General features: G+C 37.3%; 1 protein-coding gene across 6 annotated transcripts in view; it reads left to right on the forward strand.

The window, feature by feature from the left end:
- SLC4A4 (solute carrier family 4 member 4) overlaps window positions 1-13137 on the forward strand; it is a 321040-nt gene that overhangs the window by 290131 nt on the left and 17772 nt on the right. For all 6 annotated transcript variants that reach the window (XM_053655652.1, XM_053655653.1, XM_037148610.2 and 3 more), the window contains 2 exons: window positions 8365-8543; window positions 9708-9780. In XM_053655652.1, coding sequence (XP_053511627.1) covers window positions 8365-8543; window positions 9708-9780 — 252 coding nt within the window. The remainder of the gene's footprint in view (window positions 1-8364; window positions 8544-9707; window positions 9781-13137) is intronic.

Here is a 13137-nt window from a genome sequence, read left to right on the forward strand (position 1 = left end):
TTTTGGAATTTTTTTTAGACTTAATTATTTCTTTAAATTTTTTTTAAAATTTATTGATTTGAAGGAGAGAGAGAGAAGCATCACTTGTTGTTCCACTTATTTATGTATTCATTGGTTGATTCTTGTATACTCACTAACCAGAGATCAAACCCCCTACCTTGCAATATTGGGAAGGTCCAACCAGGGCTCTGAATTATTTATTTTAAACAGAATTTATCAGACTTTAGAAATTTACTCCTGTGAGAGTCTTTGAGTGGTACACTTTCTCATTTGTGTTTGTCTAAAAATGTTTTTGTCTTACTCTCATTCTTAACAGGCTGTTTCTCTGGATATATTTTAGGTTGAAAGCTACTTTTTCAGTACTTAGAAGCTATTTTCCATTATTTCTGACTTCCATAAAAAGCAAACTGTCAGTATAATTCCCATTCCTTTGTAAGTAATCGTCCTTTTGGGTGCTTTTATCATTTTTTTGTCTTTATTCTGGAGTTTCACTCTAACCTGCATAAGCATAGATTTCTTTCAATCATATGTTGAGTTATTGGGCTTCCTGAATTCTCCTGTCTGTTACCAATTATGGAATTTTGTAATTGTTTGACTCTTTCAATCACTGCTGCATCCTTCTGGAGTTCCGAGTAGAGTTTCATTGTACACCTCCATATTGCACTCCACTTTTACTTTATTTATTGATTTATTTTTACATTTCTTATTTCTTGGTCTCTGTTCTATTTCCAATATTTTTCAGATCAATTTTTTTTTACTAATTCTTCTGTTGGTTCTGTTCTACTACCAAAGCAGTCCATCAAATTTTTCTTTTCAAGAATTATACATTTTTATATTTAGAAATTTTATTTATTTTTCCCAAATCTTCCTTTTTGGTTTTGTTAGCACCTAACTTCTTTATTATTCTTTTATACTTTTGTATTTATTATTTTGTATATATGTTATATTTTCAGGTTTGATTCTGAACTTTGTTTTCTGGCTGACGCTTACTCCTAGTGTTATTCTTCCTTATGTATTTAGTGCTTTTTAAATTTCTTTACTTTTATTTTTTTATTATGAGCTAATCTTCCTGTGCACCTGCTTCAAAGCCTTCCAGAGATTTTATTTGCTTCTGGGAGGTTTAGGAGAGTCCAACCAATTCAGTAACACTTTGTGTATTCCTATAAAAAATCTTTTATTACAGAAAATATTTTATGGAAATGTGTAAACATGTATATAAGGAGAAAGAATGGTATAACTTCAGATATATATTACCCAACTCTCAAAATTATCAACTCATGTTCAGTTGTACATCATATAAATTCTAATCATCTTTTCTCCTTCCTATAACACTTTGAAGCAAACATAGAGAGCATTTCATATTATCTGTATGTTTTAGAGAGTATTTCTAAAGATATCTTTTAAAACCATGACTGTAATATTATTATCAGTCTGAAAAAAGTTAACAAATTTCTCAATATCATCAATGTTCAATCAGTATTTAAATTTATGATGTACCATAAGTATAATAAGCTTTAAAATATAATTTATTTTTTAAGATCAGGATCCAAGTGAAGTTGAAACACTTTTATGTTAAATCTTTTATAAACTTTTAGTCCACAGATTTTTTTCTCTCTGTTAATGCCTTTCCTCTTTTTTTTGTACTTTTTGAGGTCACCCATGTTGTTTTTCTGCTTATTTTTTGCTGTATAATAAACCACCTGAAAAACATAGCAATGTCAACATAACAATGTCCAAACCTATAGAGAATTTATATGAGTTTATTGGACTTTGAGTCAAAGAGAAGGAATCGAATTACAAGGTAGTTAACTGAGATTCTGTGCTTTCTTAAGGGCCTCTGAGGGATCTGAAAGAGAGGCATTTCTAAGGTGTGTTAAAGTAGGTGCCCAGAAACAATGCACAGGCTTGCCTAAGGCAGAGGTAAGCCTTTTAACTAAAGACTCATATGCCTGGGGCGTGACTACCCATCATGACCAGTTAGGAATTTATGATCAGATCACTCTCCGGGTTACTTTTGGTTAGATTGATTATAGAGCCCATTTTTTTATCTACATGTGACTTAAAACAATATTTTTTTTTATCATTTCTTGGGTTTCTTTGTATTGACAGGACTTGCATGGATACTTCTTGTTTGAGGTCCCTGCTGCAATTACATAATGGATAGGGCTGGTGCCATCTGAAGGCTTGACCGCTTATTGTCCGAGATGGCTTCTTCCCTTCCTCACACGTCTCACATATGTAATACCTCTCTGGAGATTACGGTTTTCTTTTCTTATGGCGTTACTGCTAGAGGAAAGGCCAAAAGAGGCATGTGTTCCCACTGGCTTTCTCTATAGGGTATTTTTTTTTCTAATTAACCAACTTAGTACACTGTGTTTCGAGTATCCTAGTTTTATTTCAAGGGGTGTCTTCCATCTGTGTCTTCTCCCCCATGTCCCTAGGATTGATCTCCAGTCCACAGAGTTCAGAGGGTCATTCTAATCCTCCAGGATTCACATGGTATCTCAGAGCAGGTTTAGACTCCAGGGTTTTCTGACTCGATAGATTTTACTCTTCCTTGTTGCCATTGTTTTTTGTGTCTTGTTGCTTCTCTTACTTTCTATTTGGTAAACCATGATTTGTACAAGATATTTTCTTGAGTTAGTCAAGCATTTCTAGATGTTCTATACTGGGAGGAGTTTCAGCATTAATTTAGTTTGAAACACTGAAAATGGATGTTGACTAATATATTTTAATTTTGACAAAAAATTTGGAAATCTGTCAATAGTTTTGATATATAGTTGGCCAGATTTGCCATGTGTCCTTGGAAGTAAATGCCTATTTTTATTTTCCTGAAGTTTTCATATTAATAAAATTTAGAATTTAGAATTTAGCAAATTTAGAATTGATAAAACATAGAATTTTTTAAATTTTCCTATTCCTTGTAGAAAACATTGGAAAACCAAGGCATATTAGGGTTTACCTGTTAAAATAGGAGTTAAATATAAAAATAAGTTTTCATCACTTTTGGAATTACTTATTTGAAGTCATTCCTTTGAGTCACAATAGTTACAGAATGAGTTCCAGTCTTTTAACACAAATCTAATGATAACAGTGGAGATTTCATCATAAATTAAAGGCTTTTCACTCTGGATACTGTTTTGTTCACATTTTGTTAGGAAAGGAGACTGTGGAATATGAAAATTAGAAATTTTGTGTAAAACTGTAAAGGGCACTGACTGCTATGAAATTGAGTCCAGAGAGAAGCCTGAAGCAGTGAGAGATGGAAGCATTGTGATATTAAAAGCAGCATGTTTTTGGGTGGCATTTACTTTGGCTCCGTGTCAGGTGGCACTGGCTGGCTGGCTGCTCTGTTTGGGATGGGTTCCACCTTTCCACTCTGCTGCACAGCTCTGTGTTGATGCAGGAATGCCAAGGCACTTGGCCTTTTTTTGGCCATCATTTTGGTTAGTTTTTTCCCACATTATCTCTGCAGAGCACTCAAAAGCAAACCAGGTTCAGCAAGGTCATAGCTGCTCTAAGGTCATTCATTCCCTGAGTCATTGCAGAGGCAGAAGAGTTCTGAACTGCAGATTGCAAAGCAAGGGATGCTTCTCATAAGGAAAGTGATTTTAAGTGTTATAGGTAGAATGTGCGAAGGAAAAACAGTTTAGGACAGGTATAGAGAAATAGATATTAGGTGGTGTAGCAATACATTTTTTTCTGATATCCTCTATGGTGAAGGCTTAATTTTAGTGTGTTTTCTTAGATAACTCCAAAATTTGCCTTGCTTTCATTTTTTTCTTTTTACTTCTACTATCAAACCTTAGATCCTGTTATTGCATGTCTATTCTAATTGTTTAGACATAAGTTAATATCCGGTCTCTCTTGGTTTATTCCTAAAACATTGGTTTTTTTAAAGTGTTGTTCTTATATGTCATCCCTATATTTCTAAACCTTTACACCACGTTGGCTTCTAAATCTTTGCCCCTTAAAGAATATCAATTGCCTTAGCCTGGGGTTTAAGCCTCTTTGTGATATGATCTCAACCTAAATTCAAAAAGATTCTCTTCACATACTTACTACCAGAATGCTATGGCCAAATGAACTGGTTTCTCTTCAAGTCTGGAAGTTTCATCTGCTAGTTATTCCACTCCTTGATGATTATCACTTATCAAAATTCTCACCATTTTTTATGATCCTCCAAATTTAAAAATTTGTCAGTGTCGCCATCACTCCTAATGTAATGTCTACTGTCTTTGTTTTTGCTCTTAGTAAGTTTGTGTTACCGTGCAGTCACAGGATGTTTCACAGAGGTATATATTTTGCGTAATCACCTTATCTGTTTTTCCGGGTTAAAGTGTTTTTAAGATAAGGATCCTGTTTTGGTCCTATGTTCAGCTCTCCTGCGGCCCATCACAGTGATTTACACAGGGCGGAGTCAGTAAACACACATCGAAGAATCGTGGTATCTTGGCCACGTGGCTCTCAAAGTTGTTGCACTGGGTGAGATGGGCGATAACTGGAAAACCCACCAGCCCATCTGCAGTTTGCATAGCGAGTGCTTAGATTATTGAATTCCTGTTTAGATGTCATCACTGCAGGAAGTGTTATGCAGGTTCTTTCTAGACATAGCTAAACACTATCCTTTGTACTTTTGGGTGTCCTTTCTCAACTTCTTTGAACATATATTTGCACTGTGTTGAAATTTGTATACAAATTTAAGCTCTCTCATCCTATTGTGAGCCCCTTGGTGGGAAGAACTATGTCATGGGGGGGGTCGTAATAAACTCTCATTGTTTGGGCCATTGGGGGCACTTTTAGCATAAACGCTTATTCTGTGGCCATGAGTGTGTACACTGCTCCTGATGCCTGTGTAATAATCGTCTTTTACCAGATGTAAATGGTACATTGTATGAAACGGTCAGCCTTTTTCTCTCACAGATGTTTTTGTTTCTGTAGATGTACTCCTAAATGACTTTTGTATTAGCAAAAGGGGTACAATATCAAAAGGAAGTAATGTTTCACTTTCTATCCTTTCAGTTAGAATAATCTCCAGTTTCAGAAAGTAGAACATCCTTTGGATTTATATTCATGAAGACCAGGACTTTTCAATTTATTTTTACTTTTTATTTTATTGTTGTTCAAGTACAACTGTCTGCATTTTCCTCTCACCACTTGCCCCTAGCCCAGCCACCCCCCGCCTTCCACCCTTGATCCTACCCCCCCTTTGGCTTTGTCCAAGACCAGGACTTTTTTAAACTTTAAAGGACATGCTTAACCTTTCAAGCATTTATTGAGTCCTTGCTATGTGTGGAACATTTATGTTAGATGTTGAAGATAAAAAGTTGTTCTAAGTTATGGTCTTAATGTGGTTGAGGGAAAAGGAAGACTTTTTAAAGGGATCGATGTTAAGAGGCACAGAGTAATTATATATCTATTAATTATTTAGTCCCAGAACTTTTATTTATTCTGGCGCTTTTGCAGTTGCTTTTGTATTCTACTTTCAAAAATCCTCTTTTGTATTATGTGGCCCCTTTTGCTAGTCTCCAGGATATTTAACTCAAACTTTTCTTAGTTGAAAGAGCTTAAGAAAGCATGAAGGTAGGTCAAGGAAGCATGCATGAGTTTTTCTGCAGAAGTTATTCTTTTGACCCGTTGATCGGGCCAGTGTGTACACCCTTAGGTTTACAGTTTTCTTGGAGACTGATTTGAGGATCCTGCTTATTAATTTCCATGTTGGTACCTCTGATATAGTCCTGAATGATTTAGTATCAATAGGGCTTAAAACTATGTGATATTCCCAGCTATTGTTCATTCCCTTTCCCTCCCTCAAATGACACATTTCTACCAATTAACAAATAAAGTTTTAATTTTTTTGTATGGTTAATAAGTTAATTAATTATAGTTGCCATTGAGAAGAATGTCATTCATTTTTTAATTAATTGAGATTGAAGATTAACTTAGAATTGACTGTGTATCATACACGTTGCTAAGGTGTTCAGGATACAGCCGTACATAGTCATACTGTTACTTATAGTCTAATGTCAAAGACAGATAAATACACATTCAACTTTAAGCCAGTGTGATGAGTGCTATGATAGAGGGAAGCATAAGGGAGGAGACCTAACCTCACTGAACTCCCCTGTCTCACCTGGCTGAAGCAGGAAAAACTACCAGAAAAGGTGAAGGCTGATACAGGTTTTAAGGATGAGTAGGACTGAGCCAGTGGCAGAAGGTGGCAGAGTAAAGGTTATTCCAGGCAGAGGGTTCTGGACAGGCAAAGAGACAAAGGCACTGGTGAGCCAGAAAACCGAGTCAAGGAATTGCACGTGTTTGACGGTAGTCCTGGCAGGGGATCCAAGGTGAAAGATGAGGTTACAGGTGTGAACGGAGGCTAGACCATGAATGGCATATGTTAAGGTCATAAGACACATCCACAGGCAGGAGTGAGCCAGTTCTGTGAGCTCCACCTTAAGGTGTAACCAGAATCCAGCCACTTCTTGCTGTCTTCCCACTCTTGCTCTAACCATCACAGGCTCTTACCTGGGGCTTATAAGTTAGGAGGTCTTACTGGCACCACTGTCCTTGAACCTCTTCTGTCTGTTCTTAACACAGCAGTCACAGTGCCCAGAACATAAGCAAATCGTGTCACTCCCCCATTTAAAACCCTTCCATGGCTTCCCATTGTACTCAGTGTATGAGCCCAAGTTCTGGTAGTTGCCTCTAGTGCTTACTGCTATTTAATATACTGTGTAGTTTACTTATTTATGCTTTGTAGAATGAAAACTCCATGAGTGTAGGAATCTTTGTTTTATTCCCAAGTGTGTCATCAACACCTAGAACGATGCCTGTGAATAAATTTTCAGCCATTGTTTGTTGAAAAAAAATGAAAGACTGAGCCCCCAGGTGGAGCATGATATTTCTGTCATTAGTCACTGTGCCATGGGTTTATTTTAGCCCTTTGCCCTCCTTTCCCAACCTTACTCCACTCATGATTTAAACCATTATGCTTTCAAACCACTTATGCTGAAATGAGCTGGTTTTATGAACATGGATTAACCTCTTTTTCTCCCAAGGAGATTTTCATTCTCAGTCAGACGTGGACTAAGTACATTGATGCTTTTCTTTCTTGTGTCAACTAACCTGGCCTGCGATGAGTGCTCTGAGATCACGGTTAGACCCACATGTGTGAGCCAGGGGTGAGATCTTGGTGTTTCAGCGAGAAGAGAACGATGTTCTGACTAAACTGTAACGAGAGCTAAACCAAAACAGTCCCTGGGTTCCCAGTGTAAAGTCGCATTCTCCTCTTTTAAAGCCAACACGTCCACTCCCTCAGAGTGGTCACATTCTGGCTCTTGGTGTAGGAGCTTTCGTGCTGTGAAAATGAACTGTTCTGTTGTTTCAGGCTCCATAGGGGTATCCGCATTTGATTTCTCCACAAATAGAGCAGAGAAATAGAACCATAGAATAACACTGTGGACACATTTAACAATATTTATTTAGTGAGTAAAAGAGCTAGACCTTTTGTTACATTGTCTGCTCTCCCAGTCAATAAATGTTATTGTGACCACTGGGCAATGCTTGAAATCAGCCCATCCTAATTAGGGGGATATTAATTACTTTAATGATAATGTTCACTAGATTATAAACCACTTTTATGTACTGTAAAAGGTAATAAATGACAGGGGGTAGGATTGAGGGTGGGAGGTGGGGATGGCTGGTGTACAGGAGAGCAGCGGGGGGCGGAAACTGGAGACAACTGTACTTGAACAACAATAAAAAAGAGAAAGAAAGGTAAGAAATGCTCTTCTGCATAACTTCTCAAGATTTCTTCGGGATCTTTAGTCTACATATGCTGAACACTGTCTAGGGGAGCAGCATACTGCTTAACAGTCAAGCAGAGAAAGCACAGTGCCTGCTTTTAGGATGCTTTTTATGCTTACATTAACAATAGCTCATACCATTGTCACTTTTATTGAGCTCCTACTATGTAACAACCACTGCCATTTAAATTCCTACAAGATGCTTTGCCTCTGTTATTTCACTGAATGGTTCCAATAATTCTTCAAGGCAGATGTGTATCTGCATTGTTCTGATCAGACAGTTGGAGGCAGAGAGGATAAGTAACAATACACAAATAATAAATAAGCTGTAACAAATCAAACTAGAAGAGAAGTCATGTGGCTACTTTGTGTCTAATTGTTAGAGCAAATAATATGAGGACAATAAGGTCCCCTCACTCAAGGAGCTTACCTTCTGGTAGCTATTTTTATCAAGCAAAGTGAGTTAGTTTCTTTTACTAATCTTAATTCCCAGCTGGATATATGACTTGTTAGCAATATGAGTATTTTCTTCACATGGGTTGGTTACCTCTTTCTACAGAAGGGAGCTGGGTATCACCTGGACCTCTTCTGGGTGGCCATCCTCATGGTGGTGTGCTCCTTCATGGCTCTTCCGTGGTACGTGGCTGCTACTGTCATCTCCATTGCCCACATCGACAGTTTGAAGATGGAGACGGAGACGTCTGCACCTGGAGAGCAACCAAAGTTTCTTGGAGTGAGGTATGTTGAGTCAGAAGAAAATGGCTCTACAAAACACATTGTGGGCACATGCACCTGTCAATCATAAGGAAAGGGGTAAATACGGAGGGGCAGATATGGATTTAGATGTTGATGATTAATTTATTCTCATACTTGCTTTTCTATAAAGGACTACATTTTTCAGCAGAGAGTCTTCAATAACTTTTTGAGTTCACTTCTTATAATAAGTAAATTTCCTTTGATTCATGAAGGCCAAGTAATACAATGTGAAAATGTAAAGAGGTCATTTTCTTCAACATGCAGGTCCTTTGGGTGCTGTGGTACTTATTCTGTCACATCATGTATAAAGGCCAAACCCTTTCATCTTTCAGCTCTGTTGAGACTCCCTCAAATTCTTGAGTTTGCTTAAGATTTTTAAGATCCTGTGAAGGGAAAAATGTTCTTATTTTCCAGTTCATTTTCTATCCCCATAAGCACTGAGAAGCTTTGACATCTAGCTGTTAAATTTGGTAGCAGTGAAGGGCTACCAAATAGCATACAAGGGCTTTGTATGCCATTGCATACTTTTTGCAGCAAACCCCGCCCCTGGGCGTTTGGGCGGAAGCTCACAGACGGCCATCGTTTCCCACGCCACAACAGTGGGTGATTCTTTCTTGGGGGTGGGGGAAGGGGGATTGTGTGGGAATCATACTTGTTAAAAAGTACTTTTATTGTTGTAGATTTGGAAATTAGACTGATGGGATTTACTGCACTTAAGAAATTTTTCTGAGCTGTTTATTAATTAGAATGTGGGACAATATAATATCTGTCTTCTGGGAAAGAAGGTGTAATTATACAAGAGTTCAAGTTGTTTAAAAAATAAGGGCTTCCAAAAAGCCAGTAATTGATGGATGAAGAGCACGTGGGTTTTTTTTTTTTTTCTTTCTTGATTCTAAAAGGAGCACAGGATTTAGCAGAATCAGTTTTCTCTTGATAAATTCATATCACATATTGCAATTGAGAGAATTTTAGAGTTATGTTGAGTTTATATGCTGTCCTTGAGGTATTAATTACATATGATATCAACACTTTTGCTATTCTAGCCAGACATTGATTCAGGCGGTGTATATTCTTTTTGAAAGTGGAAAGACAGAGCATGTTTATGAAAATAAGAGGTAGATTGGTAATCTTTTGATTTGGTTTCAGGGAACAAAGAGTCACTGGAACCCTTGTGTTTATTCTGACTGGTCTCTCAGTCTTTATGGCTCCCATCTTGAAGGTAAATATATGAAACACCTCTTCCTCCTTCTCAAATACTGACAGATAAGTGGATTTGTGAAGAATAGAGTTTCTTATGAGCTATTTGCAGGACTCTCATTAGTTCTACAACACACTGAAGCAGGGATCAGATAGAATGAGAGGAGTTAAAAAAACTTTTATCATGACTCCCTTCTCACTCCTTTATTCCTTCTATTATTGTTGTTGTTGTTGCTATTATTATTATTGCACTTGTTTGGTTGAACTGTATTAAATTACCAATATTCAAACTTTTTGACCTACGAAACTGTCAGTTTCATACAGTGAATTCAAACCGATCTCCCCTCCACCCCACATATTTCAGCCCTCTAGTTGTCGCACAGCCTTTCCTCCCCTCACTTTCCATTCCCTAGTCTCTAAGTCCTTTTCCCCTCTATCCCCATATTAGACTCCTGGACAACATGAGTGACTCAGGATGATCATTTTGTAATTTTTTCCCTATTCTTAATTATTACTGTTTCTATTTCCTTTGGATAAAAATGCCCAATATCCACCATGAGTGAATAGAGTAAAATTGCTGATTTATAATTAGAAAACTTAGAACCAAACTTTTAAAAAGGACAAAAATGACATGGTAGATTATTTAGAAAGTTGGCAGTCAATATATACAGGTTTGACTGATGGGGGAATGTTTACCTAATTAGATATGGAAGCCTACTCAGAAATAAAGGTAGGACTAGAAATTTCTAGGATTAGAAATTACATATGGAAGCCTACTTAGAAATGGAAATAGGACTAAAACAGAAGGTTAAGATGAGTACATACTCGTCATGAAACTTTCAGTTTTCTTTTGTGACACAAGCATTTTATTTTTTTCTATATAAATTTTACTCGTTGGTTACTGATAATTTGCATCTTACATTTTGAACCACAATGCAAACCCCCAAATCACCTATAAACATAACAGCTATAAACAATGACTGTTAATAATATCCTCCCAAATCTCTTTTCTGAAAAATTTTTGATTATTTCTAAACAATTGTAATTTTTAAAGCTTTTAAAATATTTATTTAATTACATGAGTAATGGAGTGGCCACTCTTGTAAAGAATTCAAACAATACAAGAAAGATGATGAAAGGCGAAGGCTGTCCATTTCTCTCAGGTTAGAACATTTATATGTCAGTGACCAATCAGATGCATTTGAGAACAATAGAATCATAATTTCTCAGCATATAGATAAGACTGACTTTGTCTTCAAGGTACTTCATTAGATTAATGCATATGTTATACACAAAATACCTGGTGAACAGTTAAAAGATTTAAGTAGTCATCTTTTGTCCTTGGTTTCCACGATGTCACTTAACTCGTTTAATTCTTTTCTGACTGCAGCCATGAGGGATGAGTATCTCATGGAACACATGGAATAGTAAAACTAAAAACAACCTTAAAAAATTCTTCTCTGGTTATAGAGAGAGGACCTTAAAAAAGAGTATGGATCTTATGTTCTATAGCAGCAATTTTCAACCCTTTTCATCTCATGGCAACATAAACCAATGACTAAAATTCTGCACAAACCAAACAATATATATTTTTTGCCAATCTGACAAAAATAGGCATAATTTTGATTCATTCACACCAAAGGCTGTTTCTGTGTTGGCTCTTTTCATTTTTTTATTTGACAATCTAAGGGAAAAGAGGTCAGTGCCCCTGACAAAATAGTCAGGTACCACATGTTTTAAAAATCGTTGCAGCATACCGGTTGAAAGTTGCTATTCACTGGGGCAGAGGGAAGTCTACTGTTGCTTTCACCAGTGCACAGCAAGTTGTGGGGTGGGGATGAAGCTGTCATGTTCCACAGGATCAGCTTTACCACCAAAATGCCTTGTGTTCCTCTGTTGTCCCAGAGACACCAGCAGATTGATTAGCTGGTGGAAAAACCTACTGACAGCTTTTTTCTGCATAGGCATTGGGACCCCATCTGGATAGATCAGTTTTTAGAGAGGTCTCTGCAGGCATCTATGACCACCACAGTGGAGGCTCTATTGGGGATGAACCGGCTCCTGGGGTCCCTGGAGGTGGGCTTGCCTGCCACACTGCGATGTTTCTTTTATGGGGTTTCTTGTACTTACAAGGGGTGGTATACAGAGATCTTCCCATCAGTTTGTGTTTACTCATGAATCCCCTCCCATTTTTTAATGTTTATATTATTTCTTTTCATTGCTACAGTATAAAATCCTAATTCAAAAAAGTCAGATATGTTAAAAAGTTATTTTGTTGTTATTACAGCACACTGGCCTTCATGTTGGATAATCTGTCAGCTGAGTAATTGTGTCTGATTCCGAAGGGTCACAGATACTGTATAAGTTGCTATTTTAAGATGAGATGCAAAACTCAGATTTTCAACAACACCTCTTCCTATTTTCTGACCCTGCACCTAAATATGGCTGCAGAGGAATTAAAGCTGGAAGCCCCTTTGTTCTTCTTTTTACAAGGATTCTTTTTGCTCCAGATATGCAAAGCACATCACTATCTACAGGAACAAATTAGAATACAGAGAAAGGAAAAAGAGATGTAAGGGATCAAAGGGATTGATGACCGCGAGCTTGCTTTCCCTCTGACCTCTCTTGGTAATCCATGCTTGGGCTTTGCCCTCACTCAGCTGCTGGAGTCCATCATTGTGTCTATTTTCTCTTCGCACTTTGGGTCAATGCAAAGAGTACTGTAGGAATCAGACAAAAAAAGCAGTCCAGCAAGCATTTATGTTACAGAAGATCCTGCCCAAATGGTGGGACATGAAACTGTCTTGTTAATATAGTTTCCAAGCTATTGTGGGAAACCTAGATTTAAAAACAAGAATAAAATAGTATAGCCAGAACTACCGTGGTGCTTTCCTTCAGTGATTAAGACTAGTTACACTTTAAGAATCATATGTGATAAGGTGGGCTAGTTTTAGTTCATGTGTCCTTTTTTATCATTAAAGTTTGGTAAGTTGTATGGATTTTCCACAAAACCCTTCTAGCTCATTCAAAAAGTCAACACAGGAAGAAGATTTCGAGGGAAGACTCAAACTAAAACCTAAGTTACAACTGAATCTAAAGTTCCAATGAAAAGTCAAGAGTAGCAATTAACAGAGAGGCATGACCGGGGTTACCTGGAAGGAGGGAACCTTTTTGCCCCCACCATGGTGACTCTGTATATTTCAAAGGAACAGGTGACAGACAACTCGAGAGAATGTTTGTTACTTGAGAGTTTGCCTTAAAAGGCAGATCAAGTGAATGGGATCAAGAAAAATGTGTGACTTTTAGTTTTAAAAATGAAACGGCTCAACCATTTAATCTCTCACAAGTTTAGTGGGCTCGGATGATCCTAGGAATTTGC

The sequence above is a fragment of the Artibeus jamaicensis genome, unplaced genomic scaffold (genome assembly GCF_021234435.1).
Source record: "Artibeus jamaicensis isolate MK-2021 breed Jamaican fruit bat unplaced genomic scaffold, CSHL_Jam_final scaffold_1031, whole genome shotgun sequence".
NCBI lineage: Eukaryota > Metazoa > Chordata > Mammalia > Chiroptera > Phyllostomidae > Artibeus > Artibeus jamaicensis.